The 20692-nt window shown below is 33.0% G+C and overlaps 7 protein-coding genes across 7 annotated transcripts; 5 read left to right on the top strand and 2 right to left on the bottom strand.

The window, feature by feature from the left end:
- Window positions 1-456: 456 nt before the first annotated feature.
- purH (bifunctional phosphoribosylaminoimidazolecarboxamide formyltransferase/inosine monophosphate cyclohydrolase) lies at window positions 457-2136 on the top strand (the record flags this gene model as incomplete). Its single annotated transcript, XM_020579273.1, has 2 exons — window positions 457-845; window positions 933-2136. 2 exons carry the CDS (start codon window positions 457-459, stop codon window positions 2134-2136), a joined length of 1593 nt encoding a protein of 530 aa, XP_020431112.1.
- A 401-nt stretch (window positions 2137-2537) lies between these two features.
- Window positions 2538-5588, top strand: PPL_08455 (class C G-protein coupled receptor; the record flags this gene model as incomplete). The annotated part of the gene is made up of 5 exons (XM_020579272.1): window positions 2538-2607; window positions 2967-3006; window positions 3385-3833; window positions 3889-4202; window positions 4278-5588. 5 exons carry the CDS (start codon window positions 2538-2540, stop codon window positions 5586-5588), a joined length of 2184 nt encoding a protein of 727 aa, XP_020431111.1.
- A 909-nt stretch (window positions 5589-6497) lies between these two features.
- Window positions 6498-8759, top strand: PPL_08454 (class C G-protein coupled receptor; the record flags this gene model as incomplete). Its single annotated transcript, XM_020579271.1, has 3 exons — window positions 6498-7370; window positions 7438-7957; window positions 8026-8759. 3 exons carry the CDS (start codon window positions 6498-6500, stop codon window positions 8757-8759), a joined length of 2127 nt encoding a protein of 708 aa, XP_020431110.1.
- An 89-nt stretch (window positions 8760-8848) lies between these two features.
- On the bottom strand, window positions 8849-10266 carry PPL_08453 (uncharacterized protein; the record flags this gene model as incomplete). Its single annotated transcript, XM_020579270.1, has 4 exons — window positions 8849-9087; window positions 9159-9570; window positions 9626-9857; window positions 9953-10266. The coding sequence occupies 4 exons, from the start codon at window positions 10264-10266 to the stop codon at window positions 8849-8851; spliced, it is 1197 nt and encodes a 398-aa protein (XP_020431109.1).
- A 487-nt stretch (window positions 10267-10753) lies between these two features.
- cstf3 (cleavage stimulation factor subunit 3) lies at window positions 10754-14049 on the bottom strand (the record flags this gene model as incomplete). The annotated part of the gene is made up of 4 exons (XM_020579269.1): window positions 10754-11961; window positions 12041-12402; window positions 12826-13055; window positions 13288-14049. 4 exons carry the CDS (start codon window positions 14047-14049, stop codon window positions 10754-10756), a joined length of 2562 nt encoding a protein of 853 aa, XP_020431108.1.
- Window positions 14050-15274: 1225 nt separating this feature from the next.
- PPL_08451 (uncharacterized protein) lies at window positions 15275-15826 on the top strand (the record flags this gene model as incomplete). The annotated part of the gene is made up of 2 exons (XM_020579268.1): window positions 15275-15690; window positions 15790-15826. The coding sequence occupies 2 exons, from the start codon at window positions 15275-15277 to the stop codon at window positions 15824-15826; spliced, it is 453 nt and encodes a 150-aa protein (XP_020431107.1).
- A 901-nt stretch (window positions 15827-16727) lies between these two features.
- On the top strand, window positions 16728-20469 carry PPL_08450 (uncharacterized protein; the record flags this gene model as incomplete). Its single annotated transcript, XM_020579267.1, has 4 exons — window positions 16728-18122; window positions 18207-18992; window positions 19064-20251; window positions 20452-20469. 4 exons carry the CDS (start codon window positions 16728-16730, stop codon window positions 20467-20469), a joined length of 3387 nt encoding a protein of 1128 aa, XP_020431106.1.
- Between the last annotated feature and the right edge of the window lie 223 nt (window positions 20470-20692).

Raw genomic sequence — 20692 nt, 5'->3', positions numbered from 1 at the left:
TTTTATTTTTAATTTTAAAACAAAAAGGAATCAAAATTGATTAAAATCGTGTTATATTACATTCAATTTGGTGGAGTTTGGGATTATACAAAATGAGATATCAAAAAATTTGATGGTTTTAAATTATTCCCGATGAACCATTTCGGCTAGCATTATAATTTATGTGGTTTTTTTTTTTTGTTTTTTGTTTTTGTGTTCTTTTTTGGTTTTGCAGTACAGATCACCCCTAAAACGAATAAAATTAACATGAAAACGACGAAAGTTCTAACACACAACTAATTTCTCTCATTCTTTTTTTTATTGTTATCATTGTTGTTGTTAAACACACACAATACAATAATACAAACAAATTATATATATAATTATATAATTATATATTTTAAATAAATACATATACATATATAGATATAGATATATTAATAGATATATTAATAGATATAAAAACATAATCAAATTATGCAAGCATTATTAAGTGTTTATAATAAGAGTGGTGTTGTTGATTTCGGTAAGATTCTCGCTCAAGCTGGATTCAAGATCATCTCGACTGGCGGTACTTCAAAGTCGTTGGTCGATGCCGGTGTGCCAGTTGTACAGGTCTCTGATATCACAGAGTACCCAGAGATGTTGGACGGTCGTGTAAAGACCTTGCATCCACGTGTACACGGTGCTCTCCTCGCCAGAACCGACCTGCCAGAGCATCAAGCCGATCTCGCCAAACACAATATAAACCCAATTCAATTGGTTGCCGTCAATCTCTACCCATTCGTAGAGACCATCTCAAAACCATCGACCACATTGGCCGATGCATTAGAAAACGTTGATATCGGTGGACATACTCTTATCAGGTAAAGTTAAAGATAAACTACAAAAGTTAGTGTTCTTTTGAAAACAAAATAATAATATTAATTTTATTTTTTGTCCAATTAATTCAGAGCATCATCGAAAAACTTTAAACATGTTATTATTGTTGTTGATCCAAATGATTACAAGTGGATCGGTGAAAGAATCCAAAAGAGTGGAGTCGATTCTATTACTTTGGAGGAGAGAAGCAAGTTGGCATTGAAAGCTTTCCAACATGGTGCTCAATATGATGCCGCCGTTAGCCAATACTTGTCGACCGTCAGCCTGGAGGGTGGAAAGACATTGGAGACTGCCACCGGTGATAAGACCGTTGAATTCCCACAAACCTTTGTACCATTATACGAGAAGAAGAACGATTTGCGTTACGGTGAGAATCCACATCAGAAGGCTGCTCTCTACTCGCTGCCGGGTGTCGGTGGTATTGCCAACGCCGAGTTGCTCCACGGTCCAGCTCTCTCCTACAACAATATTCTCGATGGAGATGCCGCGCTGAAGGCTGTCCGTGAATTCAGTGGAACCGCCTGTTGTGTCATCAAGCACACCAATCCATGCGGTCTCGCCATGCATGAGAATCAAGCAGAGGCATACGTTCGTGCCTTCAACGGAGATCCCAAGTCGGCATACGGTGGTATTCTCGGATTCAATCGTACATTGACTTTGGACGCTGCCAAAGCACTCAAGAGTGTCTTCTACGAGGTCATCATCGCACCAGACTACGAGAAAGAAGCTCTGGAGCTGTTGTCCAAGAAGGAGAAACTCAGAATCCTCAGAATTCCAGAGGCCGCCACCCAAGCCGCCTTTGCTCAACCCGACGTCAGAACTATCACCGGTGGTGCACTCCTCCAACAACCAAACCCAATTATTATTGGTGGTGTCGATGAGGCCTGCAAGAACTGGAAGGTCGTCACTAAGGTCGCTCCAACCGCCGAGCAGATGCGTGACCTCTTGTTTGCCTGGAGAGTCAGCAAGCACGTCAAATCAAATGCTATCGTCGTCGCTCACGACAATCAAATCGTTGCCATCGGTGCCGGTCAACCAAACCGTGTCCAATCTCTACACATCTGTGTCAGAGTCGGTGGTGACAAGGTCAAAGGATCAGTTTTGGCTTCGGATGCCTTCTTCCCATTCGCAGACAGCATTGACGCTGCCCACGAAGCTCAAGTCAGTTGTATAGTCCAACCAGGTGGTAGTATCAGAGATCAAGAAGTAATTGATGCTGCCGACAAATTTGGAATTCCAATGGTTTTCACTGGAAATAGAAATTTCCTTCATTAAATTAATTATGAGAAATAAAATTAAAAAAAAAAAAACATAAAAAAATATTAATACTTAAAAAAAAAACGATTGATCAAAAAAAAAAAACCGCACACGAATAACTGATTGTTTTTGACATTTTTTTTTTTTTTTTTTTTTTTTTTTTTTGGGTTTTGTTTAATTAAATGTTTTGTTTTGTTTTTGAAACTTGATGGTATGGATGATGGTGCGACCCACTCATACCAACTTGCACAATGCCCAAAAAAATATTTATTTTTTGTTTGTGTGGTTTAATTTGTTTTTTGTTTTGGTCAATTACCAGTTGGCAAAGGTTTGTGTTGCAATCAGGTGGTTGGTTTCTTAGTGGGAAATGACGCAATTACAATACAAAAAAACAATCATAGATACGACCTTGTTTTATTATGTCAATTGATCAACTATTTTTGTCGTTTTGCAAAAAAAGACGACAGTGGAGATGTGATCTCGCTGTAGGTATCTTAGATTTAAAGATGCAGCGCTTATTTTGATTGGTTGTTTGATGACCGCTAAGAAATAATGGTTTCTTAGATAATCTTTCTATCGTTTTTTTCGATACAAAATCACTTTACAGTATACTATACACGAACTCATTTAAATCTAATATTTGCATTGTATTGGCAACTGTGTGGATCTACACATTAATTAAATAAAGTAGTTGCGAATGATCATTAAAAGTAACTAATCCATTATATTAATAGGTTTGTTTCTACCATCATCTCAATGTCAGCCATAGATATGGTTTGATGTGTGTCCATTAATGTGCACACCCTTTTTTAATATTATTTTTTTTACAATTTTTTAATCAAAAATAGTAAATACTGATCAGAAACTGTATGCGATACCGTGTACAATGTTTATTAATAATAAGTTTCAAATAAATCATTAATTTGATCAATCACTCTTTTCAGTCTTTGGACAACTCAATCGCTTTTCATCACAAAACCACAAGATTTGTATTTTTAATTTTATCCATATACAGATATATTTAGTCTCATTGTATTTATATATTTCTTTTTTATTTATTTATATAAATAATAATCTTGTAATAATACTTTTTTAATAATAATAATATAATATTTATAAATATTATATTTTTCGAAATAAATATATATATTTTTAAATTCTATAATAAATAATAATTATATATTGTTTTAATACATATAACAAATAAAATATGTCTAAATTATTTTTATATTTTGTTTGTTGTTTTTTCATTGTATTAAATTATAGAAATGTACTATCGGCACAATTAAAAGTTGCCATTCTTACATCATCTGATAATATGGATTTTGGATTCAATTATCAGATCAACGATGGTTTCATCAAAACTCAAAGATATTTCAATTCATCAGAAATTAAAATGTTTGAATTGATCACACCAGATATTTTTAATCAAACCGTAGAGAGATTGATCGCCGAAGGATACAATGGAATAGTTGCTTCCTCTGTAGAGATGGCCACACCAACCAGATTCTTTGCCACCAACAATCCTCAAGTGCGTTTCCTTATCCGTGGTAGTTTGACCAACACAACCAATCTTTCCTATTTCACCTATAACATCGGTATCAATTATTATCTTACCGGTTTCTTTGCTGGACTCATGACAAAGACTGGAAAGTTGGGATGTGTTGCACCAGGTCTTCCATACGTTCCAAACTACACTTGTGCAGCTTTTCTTTGTTGGTGCTCGTCAATCGAATGGTACCGTTTCACTTGACATCTATAATACTGGAGATTGGGTTTCAGTGGACAAGTCGACTGGTGCTGCCAACCGATTGATCGATGACGGTATCGACTTGCTTGTCAACAACCAGAACGATTTCTCTGCTGAACATACCATCATGAAGCGTGGTGGTCTTGGTCTTGGTACCAACGGTTATCCTCAGGAGAATATCTACGGACAACACATTGGTATGTCAATCGTTTTAGATTGGAGTTCAGTGTTTATCAATTTCGTCAATTTGATTGTCCAAGATTCCCCATACTCCAGAAAAGACTATGGTGATTTCCCAAATAATTTCATTCAAATTTCATCTTTTTCATTTACAGTAAGTTAATTAATATAGATAATTGAATTACTACAATTTCAAGACTATTCTAATACCAATATTTCATATTAATAGGTACCAGAAGCAGTTCAAAAAAAAGTTACTGACGAGGTTAAAAGACTTGCTACAATTCCAAGACTTCAACACCCATACTATTGTAATGATTTCAATAGACAGTTGGCTGATTTGAATAGTACTCTTTTCAACCCTCCCTTGACAGGTGCCAAGAACAACTGTATGTCCAACGGTCAGTACTTTGCTTTCAATACACCATACCCAGGAACCAATGACCGTGGTTACTATTCGATTCCTCTCACCAAGATCGACGTCGATAACAATCTATTATACGGTTTCTCTATAACTGCCGGTATCTTGATCATTCTCTCCGTAGTAGCTATTGTCGCTATCTACATTTTCCGTAATACCCATGCCATTAGATCTGCAAGTCCAATCTTCTCGATGACCATCATATTCGGTGGTATATTGACATATGTTGGTGTTATCACATATGTGTTGACTCCATCGAACGGTTCATGTAATGCCAGATTCTGGTTCCTCGCCATCGGTTATGCTGTGATGGTTGGTTGTATGGTAGTAAAGAATATTCGTATTTGGTTAATTTTCGACAATCCAGAGCTTCGTGTTATTAAGATTACAAACTTACATTTATTCCCATGGGTTGCCGGTTTAGTTGCTATCCTCGTAGTGTTGCTCGGTTTGTTGACTGCACCATCAATTGGAAACAACGGTGTTACCCAAGCATTCGGTCCAGATACCGATCTGGAACTAGCAGCCTACGAATTCCAAGATATCTGCAGTATGGATAGCAACGGCTCCTCTATTTTGTTGGCCATTCTCGCTGTTTTCGGTTTGCTTATTATCATTGGTGTTTTCGTATCTTGGAAGATCCGTATTGTCGATATCGAAGATTTCAACGAAAGTAAACCAATTGCACATACACTCTATGTCGGTTTACTCTCTTGTTTCATTGTTATTCCACTGATGGTATCACCACAGACCAGAAGTTCCGAACAAACTATTATTAGTGCCGCTGCACTCTTTATCACCACTGTTTCCATGTCGATTCTTTTCATTCCAAAATTCCTTCGTATTGCCACTGGTGATAAATCCAGTGATGTTTTCAACCGATCCAAGAGTTCGATCGCTGCATCTCGTTCCTCCAAGAACTCCTCCAACAAAAACAGTGGATTCGAAGATGACGAATCCAAGGTCGCCTACTCTGGCAAAATCCATGCTACTTTCGATTCCGATGCCGAAGAGGCCAAGTCCAACCAAACCGATAATAATCCAAATCCAGGATCTCCAACTTTCAGTAATATGGAAAATATTAATATAGATGATGAAAAAGAAGAAAATGAACAATAATAATTGACAACAATAATAACAAAAAGATAATTATAATAACAATTTTTTTTTTTTTTATACTATTTAAAAAAAAAATTAAAATTAAATAATAATTTTATTTATTTGAAAACAAAATAAAGAGGTGTACAAAAATTTTGTAGATCTATAGATTAATCAAACAAAAATATCATCATATGTGGTCTCTAATTTTAACTTTTGTTTTTGGTGAATGTTGTTTAGATCTGGTAAATTTTTGATTGCATAATGCCATAAACTACCTTTAAAAAAAGTGATGATGTTGAGTCTAAAATCTCCTAAGGACTGATTACAAAAAAAAAAAAAAAATTCGATCGAAAAAACACAAAAATCAGTTAAATTTGGATTTTTTTAAACCATGCGATTAACTATTTCAAAAAAACCAAGAAATAGGGCTTTCCTCCCACATCTTATACTCAAATTAAAAACAATTTTTTTGTCGAATTCAATTTTATCGCGAATCATACAGTTAGTTATTAATTCATAAATGAATTTTTTTTTTGTTTTTTTTTTAATTACCTACAGATGCTCGTCATTTTGAGGGCCACAAAATCATAGAAATGATTGTTTGATCTAAATTTCAAACCAACTTCTCTCCAAAGAAACAGTTGATCTATAATAGTAGTGGATCAACCATTCACAAAAACAAAACTATTTTATTTTAATCAATACATGTTAGAAAATACTATACTGGTAATAAGTTTTCTAAAATTATAATAATAGTTTAGTTTTTTTTAGTAGTTTAGTTTAGTTGTTATTTTTTTTTTTAGTTTTTTTTAAAAATACTTTCATAGATATATTTATTTATATTATTTTTTAAATATATTTATTGTAATATTAATATTGTAACAACAATAAATTGGTGTATAATAAATTAATTAGATAACATATAAAATGTTAAAATATATATTGTTATTTCTTACAACCTTTTTGGTTTCTAGAGTTATTAGTGCAAATGTAGACAACTCATATAAAATCGCAATCATATGTAATGGAGAACTTGGAGATTTCGGTTTCAACTATATGATTAATGATGCAATGGTGAAAACTCAGAGAGCAATGAATACCACCAATATTCATATTTTCGAAGATATCAAGCCCGAGATTTTCAATCAGACCATTGATAGTTTGGTCGAGAAAGGATACAACGGTATTGTTACCACCTCGGTAGAAATGACAACACCAACTCGTCAGTACGCTCAGAGATATCCACAAATCAAATGGCTGACTCGTGGAAGTTTGACCAATACCACCAATCTTGCTTTTTTCACTTACAACATTGGAGTTTGTCAGTATATTATTGGTTATTTTGCTGGTTTGGTATCCAATACCAGTATGATCGGTTACGTTGCACCTGGAGCTCCACTGGTCAATAACTACAATGCCAATGCCTTGTTTGTCGGTGCTAGAATGGCAAACAACAACTCTGTCGTTCACACATACAATACTGGAACCTGGTTGGATCAAGATATCTCGAGAGGTGCTGCCAATTATCTTTTAGACTTGGGTGTTGACTTGATTAGTAACAATCAAGACGATATGTCGGTAGAGGTAGAGGCAATCAAGAGAGGAAAGCTTGGACTTGGAACAAATGGATTCCCCCAAGAGAATGTCTACGGAGAACATATCGGTATGTCTTTTATTACTGATTGGTCTCATGTTTTCATTAATTTCACAAATTGGGTTAGAAATGAAACTAAAAATTCCTACAAAGATTATGGTGACTTTGACAATAATTTCCTTAAATTAGGAAAGTTTAGTTTTGTTGTAAGTTATTTCTTTAATTTTACTTTTTTTTTTTAAATTTTATAATTAATTTTATTTACAAATAAAGGTTTCAGATGATGTTAAAACAAAAGTTGAAAATGAAGTTGCTAGATTAATTACAATTCCAAGAGCAAAGCATCCTTATTTATGCAATGAATACAACAAAGCCATTTTCCCAAATCTCACTGGAAATTGTATTACCAATGGTCAATTCTTTGGTTTAGATGCTCCTTATGAGGGTATGGTTTACCATGGTTTCTATAAAGTACCACTTGTAAATATTGGTGTATCTAAACCAGTTCTTATGGGTATTACTATTACCGCTGGTGTTCTTATATTCTTTAGTCTCATCTTGTTGGCTGCTGTATATTATTTCAGAAACTCTCATTCCATTAGATCGGCAAGTCCAGTTTTCACCGGTACTATTATTGTTGGTGCCATTTTTACTTATGTCGGAGCAATCATCTATGTAATGCCAAACAATGACGCCACTTGTAATGCAAGATATTATTTATTGGCCATCGGATATGCATTGATGGTTGGTTGTATGGTAGTAAAGAATTTCCGTATTTGGTTAATTTTCGATAGTATGTATAAATTAATTTGTTCAAGTTTTTATTTATTTTAAATACTAATATTTAAATATCAAATTTAGATCCAGAATTAAAGAGAATTAAGATTACCAATGCTCAACTTGCTCCATGGGTTGGTGGTCTCATTGCTATTATGATTGTTCTTTTGGCATGTATTACTGCTGAATCCATTGGAAACTTGAGAGCCAATCCATCATTTGTTGAAGAGTATCTTGGTAAATATGAATACACTGATATTTGTGATCTTCAAAGCAACGGTCAATACCCCTTGTATATTCTTTTGGGTGTGTTTGCCATCTTGCTAATTGTTGGTGTATTTGTATCATGGAAGATCCGTATTGTCGATATGGAGGAGTTCAATGAGAGTAAGCCAATCGCCCACACCTTGTACGTTGCCATGTTGTCTATTTTCATTGTTATCCCATTGATGGTTTCACCACAAACTCAAAACAGTGAATCTACCATCATCTGTACAGCTGCCATTTTCATTACCACCATTTCCATGTTACTTCTCTTTGTACCAAAGTTCATCAGACTGTTCAGACACGGTGAGAACTCGAGTTCTCAAAACAAGAGTTCCATTGCAGCTTCAAGAAGTTCAAAGAATTCCAGTAAGGTTCAAAGTGAGCAATTCGATGACGAAGAATCGATTGAGGGTCCAGAGCCAACCGAATCTAGAATGCCAGAAGGTCCTATCCATGCACAATTTGATAGTGATGACGATGAAATGCCAGTTGGTGATACCAATAGTACGATGACCTCAGACATCAACACCGAATCCCCTAAAAATCAATAATAATAATAATAATTAATAATAATGTAAAACATAAATAAAATCTATCGAATTCAGTATTTTATTAAATTTATTTGATTTTTATACAATTTTTAAGATTGAGCTGTATGTTCTGATTTCTTTGATTTTGATAAATTAATTGGTTCAATATTAACTTTTTTATATTTAAGGATTCCATAAAAACATAATATCAGACCAACAAAGTTATTCCAAATTTGAAAGAATTGGAATACACCATGACTATGAACCTTAAGGATCATATATTTTGAATTTCTTGCCAATGCCATTGTAAGGATATCATATCTTTTATTTATACTAAAGGTCATATAAACTAAAAAATAAATAAATTAATGTTAGATTATCTAAAAGAAAGTGGATAATAATATAGGTTTTAATAAATACAAGTAAAAAATGTTACAATTCCACCTAGAGATATCATTGTTACAAGATCTTTAGTATTTGAAATTGTAGAAAGATATGATTGAATTTCATTACTTTCAAATACTAATGAAGAAGGAATGAGAATCATTAGACTTCCTGGAGAGAAATAAAGCATAATAGTCAAAGGATCTATTGGTTTCAACCAAGTTGAAAACAATCTATGAGCATACACTGTCTGGAAGGAAAGAAGTGAAGCAATGGCAAAAGAAATTCCTAATACCGATGGATTGGCAAAGAATTCAATTGACGTACTTCCTAAATACATAAATGATACTCCTGTTGAGAAGATCAGAACAGAAATATATACGCCACTTTCAAAAGTAACATGTAGTACTAAATATTGAAGAAAAACTGTTATAATTGGAGTCAAAGTCTAGAAAAAAAAAATTAGAAAAATAATTTAAAATTACAAATAAATTTATATTTACCCTTGTCATGCCAACGGATTGAGATGGAATCAAAGCATTGATTATATGATTGAGAGAATGTAAAAGGGTAAATGGACCCATTTTAAAAAAGAAATCACTTAATTTCAATGGGGTGTAGGGGGTGAGTTTGAGAACAAATATACATAGACAGGATAGGAATGATGATATTATCATTTGGTAACTCATCATTGTGATTGGTAATTTTTGGAATTTAAATTCTTCTTCCAATTTCCTAAAAACTGAATTAGAATCGAATATATATATGTTTTCAATATTAAAATAAATTCATACCTATTTACTAATAGGCAGCTACAGTTTATGACTAACCATTGAAACAAAATGGAATTTGTTTGAATCCATTTATAAATATTTTTACTATATCTAGCTACTCCATTAAAAGATCCAATAGAACTTGATTTATTACTAATATGATTATCTGGAATATCAATAGATATTTCTGTATTTAATTTTTGATTTGTTGTCTGTGTTTTCAAATTATCATTTTGATTTGAACTTTTATCTAAATTGGACTTTATTATTTCTACAACTATTGGTTTTGTTGTTGGACTTGTTCTTTTTATATTGTTATTATTTATATTATTACTACTTATTATTTTATTTTCATCTATATTAGGTTCCATTGTTTATATTAAAAAATTATTATTTTAGTAATATGAATTTATCTCTTTATTCTTAAATTAAATTATAATCAAATAAAAAAAATATAGGATATTAATCAATCATTGTAATAAGTGAAGAGAATCAATGATGAAGTTACAAAAATTAATAAATGAAAATTATACATATATTTTTTTTGGTAGAGAATCAGTGGTATTAATATAGCAACACACATTTTCAACTCATAGATATAGGTAATTTTTCAATTATTTCATATGATATCATTGTGAAAATCACACACTAATCATTGATTGTATTTATTTGTTTTTAAGGGGGTAATAACAAGATGACAGTGTTGACATTAAAATAGATAAAATTTGAATTTTTTTTTTTGTTGTTTATTATTATTATACTGATATATTAAATTAAAAAAAAAATAGAATATTATAGACTGAATAATTAATATAATATCATATATGGTTTTGTTTTGTTTTTTATTTTATAGGTGTGTTAGGATCTCTTTGATAGTTTTGATGCTTGTCGCTTTCTATAAATATCGTGTTCTGGTGGTTTGTTAACTATGGCTGGTTGGTGAGGTTGGTGAGTTTGGGTAGTTGGTTGGTGCTGAGAATCGTCGTTGTCATTGGAGTTGTTGTCAGGGTTGTTATTGTTGTTGTTGTTGCTTTCCATTTTTCTTTTGTGAGGTTGGTTCATTGATTTGTTGATATTCTTATTAATTACATTTCCACCACCGGTATTGCCACCACTTGGTTTCATCATTACGTTGGGCGGTGAATCCAATCCACTCATTCCTCCTATTCCACCAACACCACCACCGATTCCACCTCCCAGTCCCATAGTAATAGGCGAGTTATTTGGAATGGGTGTATCGTTGATAAGCATCATCAGTTGATCTACATCGATCCAAGGACCTCTAAATGAATTGGGTGCTGGCAATATACGAAGTAGTGGTTTAATAAAGTCGGGTATCAAATTGTTATCGTTGTTTGACCACTGATTGTTGTTATTGGCACCATTATTATTATTACGTGGATCGTTTCTCATCATATTTGGTTGGTTGCCTCCGCCAACTCCACCAGAACCACCAGCAGAATTTGATGAATCGTTTCCAGTTCCATTACCCAAACCTCCACCGCTAGGTGTAGAAATCTTTCCCATTTCATTCAAACGATAGGTAATCATCATTGTTGTATCGGGACGTGTTGTTTTCCATGTGGAAACCGGGATCTTTGTTGAAGTCGATGGTTTATCATTGTAATAGCTTTTACCGTCTTTCGTTGACGAGTCATTCGATCCACCATCACCACCACCACCACTTCCACTTGCTCCACCTTTTCCTCTATCGTGTTTATCTTTCTTTTTACCATGATGATGATGATGATGTTGTTGTTGTTGATTTTCAGCCGATTGCTCCTCGATAGCAATGTCTTGATCTTCTTCGATTAGATTCTTATTGATAATTTCGATTTCATTCGGATGACAAGGCCAGAGATTCAAAAACTTGTAACGATTCAAAACCTGCATGATACTCATCTTTTCGTTGCTTGGTGAGAGCTGTTGGAATCTCTTTTCCAATTTCACTATAGTATTAATATCTTGATTCTGCCGATATTCAAAATCCAAATATTTTCTCCAGAATATCTCTGATTTATCTGATGGAATAATAGATAATATCTTTTCAAATAATACTCTTGTATCTATAATAACAATATTGTTGTTGTTGTTTGTTAGAAAAATTTGAAATAAAAGTAAAGTTCTAATAAGCTAGTTACTTACTATTATCTTCATTTAAATTCGTTAGGAAATCAACATAGAAATGTACATAGGGAATTTCATGACTGAATTTCTTTAGACCCAATTCAAAGATCTCTCTTGCTGTTTTGGTGTCTTGATTGACGTAGTACTCGATGAATCCCAAGGCAATATATACATGATAGGTACATTCCGGATGTGATTTAGCGCGTTTGAATATTTTACGTGGACCTTCGATTCTCTCGGTACGTCGTGCGAATCGCATATACTGAATCCACACCAATGGATTGTGTGAGAGTTCCGCTAGTGTCGACGGTGTCACCAGTCGTTCGTAGACCTCTTTCGCCTGAGCAACCTTTTTGTTGATCTCCAAAAAGTCGGCGAAACTAAAGTGAAGGAACAAGTTGTTTGGAATCGCTTGGATGGCACGCTCGTAAAAGTTGGTTGCCAACTCGTGGTTGCCGCTGTCCGCCTGGTAGGTGGCCGCTTCGAACCAGATGTCGGGATAGTGATACAGGCACAGCAGACACTGGTTGTAGGTCGCGGTGATTCGCTGGCGGAGTTGCGCCTGTTCGAAGCGCTGTGGATTCGACTTCTCGTAGACGATCAGCTTGCGCCACAATCGCACCTGATGCTCCTCCTTGTCGGTGGCGCGCGGTGGTTTTGCCAGCATATTCCTCAGGATGCCTTCGAGCAGTGCTTTACGCTCGCGATACACAGTCTTGGCGTGTTGGTAGCGCGAGGAATGCTCGGCCAGCAAGTTCTTGGCGAGATTCTTGTTGCCCGATGCCTGCTCGAACTGTTCGTACTCCTTCCAGAGTTGGTCGAGGTCGTGCATCGGATTCTCGATGGCGCGCTGATAGAGCTTGCGAATCGCATTCTTTTTCGAGCCTTCCTCGGCGGATGTCGCTGTCTTCTCCTCTTTCAGAAACGCCAAGTACTCTAGCCAGATCGGTGTCGATGAAATATCCAGGCCGATATACTCGATCGCCAGTTCAAACGCTTTGATAACCTCCTCCTTATTGCTATCTCCTTTGATCTGTCGAATATAGGTGATATAACACTTCCAAAGTTCTACATTCCTAACGTTTCTCAAACTTCGCAAGAATATCTTTTCCACCATATCATAGTTCTTTGATGACATCTCTTGTTCAACATATAACTTCCAATATCTTCCCTGTTTGTTTTGTTCGATATTAATTAATTAGTTAGTTAGTTAGTTAGTAAAATAAGTAAAGATTGCTACATGAATAGATAGATAAGATATTTACAGCAGTTGGGAATACAGCTAGGAATCTCTCATAGATATCACGTGCTATTGTTATTGGCTGAGATTGTACTTCATTGAGGAGTAGTGTCCATGCTTCGGTGTCGTACTTGTCATTGGTGATACGTGCTTCAAGATTATCGATTTGAACATTCAATCTTTTACCAATCGCTGGCATAACAGATGATATTGTTGTTGTTGTTGTTGTTGTTGTCGAAGTTGGTGTTGAAGGTGACAACATTGACGTACTAGCATTTCCTGTGGATGTTGTTGGTGTTGTTTGTGTATGAGATGTAGATGTAGGAGATGAAACTGCATTTAAACTTGGTGATAACGTTGTTGAAACCGGTGAACTCTTATTAATTGCATTTAATTGTGGACTATTATTATTACTACTATTATTATTATTGTTATTATTATTACCTTCTAGACTAGCTTGCTCAGGATTATATATATCATTTTGTTTTGTTGTTGTTGTTATTGCTGCTGTTGTTGGAGGTTGATCAGTATTTATAATATTTGTAGATGAATCTGAAGAATCTGTTGGTAAATTTGTCATTTTAACATCAACATTCTGTTCAATAACACTATTATCACTCTGCATTGTGTTGTTGTTGTTGTTGTTGTTGTTGTTATTAGATTCATTTTGAATATGTTGTTCTAATTGTTGTTGCTGTTCAAGTTGTTGTTGCTGTTCGAGTTGTTGTTGTTCTAGTCTTTGTTGTTCAAGTTGTTGTTCTTGTTGATCTTGATCGTTGTCATCCATTGTAGTAGAACAATGTATAAGAGAATGAAACTGACCGAATCACCCGTCAAACAAATTCAAAACAATACAAAACCAAATAAACAAACAATAACAGACTAACAGACAAATCCAAGCTAAATAACCAAATTAATCTATTTTTAATCTATTTTTATTATTATAATATATGTAAGACAGCAACATAAAGTTATTTTAAAAAACAAACTAAAAGATAGGTGAAGTTGCATTTTGCACCCATAACATTTCTTTTTCGAAAAAAAAAAGTTTCTAAATTTTTATATATATAATTTAAAAGGGTATCTTTATTTTTATATATATGTTAACATATATAATTAATATTATTGGGTAATATAAATCGAAATATCCGATAAAAAGACAGGAAATGAAGATATATAATTGTATTGACTACTTCCTGCCGTTTGTCTTTACCTCGGAGGTGTATATATTGTTGTTTCTTTACACAACGGTATAGGTAGTATTACACCATCGTACTTACACTTTTGTTAAAATTTAAAAACAAAATCAAGAATTAATAGTAATAGCTTTGGATTATTTATTGAATTGGTGTAGTTTAAATCGAAATGAATTTAGATAGAATACTTGATACAATTACAGCTTTGAAATTGTCGCTAGATTGACCAAAAATGAGATAATGATTATCACAAATCTTTCGAACATGGAGTTCGACTCTTTTTTTGAAATCTTTAGATATAAACAAGTTGGTCACTGATTTAGGTATTTCAAAATCTTTTTGAATCAATTCTGAAGGAACAGTCATTGATTTCACAGAGTTTGGAATCCATTCGTTAAAGTATTTAGTACCAATTTTAAAATTTTTGATCACTATATCTTCAATAGTGTTTGGAATTTCGAAATTAATTTCATTGATTATTTTGTAGTTTTGAAATATGATCTTCTTCACTGACGATGGAATACCTTTTCGAGTTTTTTTAACAACATGATGATACTCTTCGCTTCCAATGTATAATGTTTCCACACCCAATGGGATATCTCTTATAATATATCCTGTTGAATACGTTTCTCTTCTGTCAAATACGAGTTGCAACTTGATCTTCAGATTGTCAAGTGATTCTTGTTTGTAACATTGTTATCTCTAAATCTTCATACCAAGGTAGATGCTCAAGAAACGATACCTGATAGCTTGGAGACCTTTAAGAATGCCATTGTTGAAGGAGTGACCAATGACGCACATACAACTCCCAAAACCATGTCAAAAATCACACCATACTTTGATAGTGTTAACGAGCTGAGTGGACTGAACATTGAATACAGTGATGGATCAACAAAGCTTGTAGGTAGTGCAGCAGGAACACAACAAACAACTTTAGTTTTAAGAGCTGTTCCAATTGTTTTAGTATCGGTTTCTAGAACTTCGAGTGTAACTCTTGGAATCTCATTCAAATATGCTGATTCAACAATTCCAGCGACCATTGGAACAGTCGATGAGATCTCATATCAATCATCAAATCCAGGTCAATGTCTTGTCGATATTAATGGTTTAAACCCTGTTGTATTTTCATTTGACGATGTTGAGATCCGTTACCCAGTTCCATCATCGTCACCAGTTACTGTACCTCAGTATTATTATCAAGAATCAAATGGTGAATTTAGATATCGATACGAGTATGTATATTTATTTTGAGAATGACATCATTAATATCATTAATGTTAACTAATTAAATTTTTAAAATTCAACCCTTATTCAGGATTTTTATTATGAAGTAATGTCTTATGTATAGTTCTCAATAATGATATTTAAATTTTGTAATAAATATTTCTATATCCTAATAGATTATAGCTTTAAGAGAATATTGTGTAATTTCAATTTTTAAAAAAAAAAATATATCGCAGACGTGGTTTAATAACAACTAAAAAAATAATTTCAATTAAATTGTGCAATCAGATCTAAAAACTTAGGCCAAATTTTTTTGTGTTCCAATACAAAAAACGTAAAAAAATTTGAATTGTGACTTATGTCAGCCATACTTTGCTGGATTTTTTATAATAAAAAAAAACTGGCTCCCAACCAATTTCCCCTCGCATTAATTTTTACATTTTTTTTAAAATTGTTAGAAATCAAAACACCTGACTTAAAATGTGATCTGAGCGGTTTTTTTTATTTTATTCGATTTATGGTCACAAAAAGAACCTTTTTTTGTTTTGGAATGGTAGAAAAAATACAGTGGTAAAAAAAACTGTTTGTAAAATTTCATATGAATTGTTTCATTTTCGGGATACTGGTGATTTGCACAAAAAAATCGAAAGTTAAATCTGGTTGAGAATTAAGTTTGGAATACCTTCACTTAGAATATAAAAACAATTGGAATCAAGAAGATAAGCATGTGTGTTGTTTCATTTTTGGGATTATAAAAAATATAATATTTTGTTCATTATGAGCAGTCTAGTGTGAGATTTGAAAATATTTTTAATTCATAATAAATAAAAAAAAAGAAAAGTGTCTATGTGGTCAATTAGCCACAATTATTTACAATGGAAAATCAATTATATTATAATAAACTTGATAAATATTTGTTTCATTAATGGGTCAACCACGTAGAATTTCTTCCCTCAATGAATAAGTCTACTCATCACAACAATTTCAAGAACTATAAATATGAAGTTTTCAACTTTGTATAATATTAAACTCATAAATAAAAAAAATGAAATATTCAAATTTATTATTTATTTTATTTGTTTTAACATTGTTATCACTTAATCAAAATTCAAAAGTCGAGTGCTCTCCCTCTCCTGTTAAGTTCCCAAGTATATTTGGAGGAGTCAAGAATGCCATTGCTACAGGAGCATCTGTTTTCGTTCCAATGATCCCAGGGTCCCCACCACCATTGTCAGGTGCCATTGTCAATTCTTTGTTCCCAAACCAAAACGATCCTCAAGCAGTATGGAACAGTATCCTAGTCTATTCTCAAGCTGCAATTGACAATAAAATTGATAATGCAACCTATGCTTTGGTTCAATCAGAGTTAGTAGGATATTCTCAATTGATGAACGAATACTACTTAGCTTCCATGTCAGATCAAGATTCTACACCAGAGTACCTAAGTTCTGTTTACATTTCATGTGTTACTCAAGTGATTCGTCTAGAACAACTCTTTAAAACTCAACAATTCCAAGCATTACTCTTACCATTATTTGCTCAGTTTGCTAATCTATATTTATCTTTGATTCGTGATGGCGTAAATTATGGAAATCAATTGGGATGGAGTCAATCTGTTAAAACTAGGTATGATACTTTGATGGAATCAAAGATTATCAGTTATGCCGAGTATTCCGATTCTGTAATCAATACTCATATTAAATCCTTAGAATACTATGAAACTATTAGATATCCACCTCAATTATGGAATCAAATTTCTGATCAACTTAATCATTTCTATGTATCAGTAACAGCATTTTCCTACAATTGGAAATATTTTGATATCAATATATATAGAAATGGTGTATCGATTAGTCCAGTCTCTCATATTTTATTATCAAATCTTGCTGGGGTTTTTAATAAACAAGATGATTGCATATATTCTGCATGTAAGAAATTGCAAAGACCAGAGGTAGTTGCAGCAAAAGTATCATCGACAAGAATGATGTCAAAAATCACACCATATTTTGACAATGATAATGGAATGATTGGACTCTTCATTGAATATAGTGATGGATCTACAAAGTTAATTGGACGTTCTTCAGGACCATATTCATTTTCCCATCCAACTACAATTTTAAGACAAGTTCCAATTGTTTCAGTATCTGTGTCCACTTCTCCATCTCATACTTTTGGTATCACATTCACATATATTGATTCTATTCAAGTAACCATCGGATTCGGTCCCAATACTCAACAATTTGATTCATCATACCCAGGTCAATGTGTTGTCGATATTGTTGACCCAGGATTTGAAGGAGCAGATGTAGGATATTTGATTGGTCTATCGATTGCATTTGATGATATTGATTACCGTTTCCCAGTTTCCTCATCCCCAATTGCTGTCTCACAATATTATTATCTAGATTCTAATGGTGAAACTAGATATCAATACAAGCAAGTATTACTATTTAAATTTATTAATTTTTTAAAATACTAATAATTTCTTTCATAATTTCTTAGTCTTCCAAACAATTTTATTCAGAGTTCTTCATCATGGTCATTTGGAGGATATTCATTCAAAGCATTCCAAGTTCCATATTCTATAATTATGGATCCAACAACAGCTTTTGTTAATTCAACTGATAAAGATAGAATTTTTGTTTATCGATTCAAATTCACTCAATCAAATGGTGATAGATTCTATTATACAACCGATAGTTCATTCACTTCAAGTGGTTGGGTGTATGATGGCATTCCTTTCAAAGTATATAGTGAATCTAATGTGGTAATTCCTACAATACCAGTTTACAGATATTCAAGAACTCAAGTTCCATCTTTAGGATCAGGAGTAGTTTATGGATATTCGACAGTTCAAAATATGTTAGGTTGGACAAAAGAAGGTATTGTTTGGTATTCAACAAGTGATTCAACACCATCTTTCCTTTCATATCAAGATCTTGAATATAAGATGATTCAAAATGTTGGATCACAGAAATGCTTGACAGCACCAACAACATCTGGATCATCAGTAACACTTTCAACATGTGATCAATCGAATCTCCAACAATTCTGGTATTTGAAATATGATTCATTTGGACCACATCTTTACAATCCAAAAACAAAGATGTATTTGAACAGTCAAACAACGACATTGATTGGAACAACATCGATTCCACAAAACAATTTTAATATTCTCAATCAATTAACAAATGGACAATACACAATTCAAGAATATATTTCTTCATTATGTCTTCAACTCAATATTGTCTCAAATATTGTTGAATTCAAAACATGTGATTCATCAAATCAAAATCAAATTTGGAATTATGTAAGTTTTTGTTATTACAATAATAATTCATTAAAATTAATTCTTAATTTCTCAAATAATAATTCATATAGCCAAGTTCAGTTTTAGTTGAAAGTTCGAAATCAATTCCATTGTTCCCAGGTGCATGTTTAGATTCACTTGGATTGAAATGTCCAACAACACTTCCAGAAGGTAAAACACTCAAAACTTCAAGTTTATCTCTAACAATGAATTCAAATGGATACTTAACACTAAAATATGGAAGTTCCGAAGTATATTCATTGGGTGTAACATCTTCAACATCAGGACCATATTCAATTACAATTCAATCAGATGGAAATGTTGTTTTGAATGGTAAATCTGGAACCTATGCAGGAATTGGATGTTGGAATCTTGGAGGTCAATATCTCAATCTTCTTGATAGCATTTATGGTTTACCATATGGATTGATCGTTCAAAACAATCAAAACAAGATGATTTGGTCGAAATTAGGATATCCAACATCATTCAAAATTGGATTGATTCCAGGTTCATTCATTGACAACCAAGATTCAACAAATAATTATCTTGGAGTCAATGAATTCATCACCAATGGAAGAGATTATTTGATTGTCAAGAAAATAGCTCCTGGTAATTCCCATGGTGCATATTTATATGGTGGAAATCCTAACTATGGAGGTCTCACTCCTCTATGGAAATATGAATATTCGAATATATTACAAGAAGATCTCAGAATGTACGTTCATTATAATGGTGATACCAATACTTTTTGTATGGTCAACTCTATAACAGGAACATACTCTTGTCATTTATTTGGAAAATGGAACACACCAAGCATTCAATCATCTCGATATCTCCAACTTCCAGCACCAGGAAGTGACCAACCAACAGATTGGGCAATTGCATTGCGTTCAGGAACAGGATCTTTGACATATGGATATTTTGGAAACTCCAAAGCTTTTGGAAACTTTGCACTTCAACCAAATACGAACACTTTATATCAAAATAGATTCCTAAGTATCCAAATCAATCAAAACAAATATTATATTAAGAATATGTTCACAAACCAGATACTTCAAGAATCACCCGCAAATCTCCAAATATGTAACCATGCTTGGTCATCCACTGGAATTTATCAATTGATCTATGATACAACAACCACTTGCTCGTCCAATGCCAAGACAATGATTGATTCAAGTGGACCTCCAAATGATCGTTCATTTGAAACCGGTAGATCGATAATACTTCTTCCATCAATGCCAGAATTAGTTGTATCTGATGTAACTGGATTATACTTATGGTCACTCGGATACAGTACTTTTTAATTGAAACTCAAGATCTTAAATAAAATCTAATCATCTTCTATATTGAATTTATTTCAATTTCAATAATTATTTATTTATTTTTTCCTTAGAGGTATTTAAGCATTTCATCTACATCTATAAAATAAAAAGTATGAAATCAGGATATTTATTTATAGAAATTCTATAATACATAAATATATTATTTAATAACATTATTAAAAAATTTCATTAGTGGTAAACAATAAGTATTGTATTCTACGTTACAGTAGAACCATTGTTTTGGATATATCGGCAACCTACCCTCTATTGGATTTCAGCTTTGGAGATTTTTGATCGAGTTATCATTGGTTGGAAGCTTGACTAAATAATACTTGAACTCGAAGAAGGTATAGATAAGATATGGAATGAACGACTTGA

The sequence above is a fragment of the Heterostelium album genome (assembly GCF_000004825.1).
Source record: "Heterostelium album PN500 unplaced genomic scaffold PPL_scaffold8, whole genome shotgun sequence".
In the NCBI taxonomy this organism is placed as follows: domain Eukaryota; phylum Evosea; class Eumycetozoa; order Acytosteliales; family Acytosteliaceae; genus Heterostelium; species Heterostelium album.
This window is presented reverse-complemented; position numbering and strand designations above follow the sequence as displayed.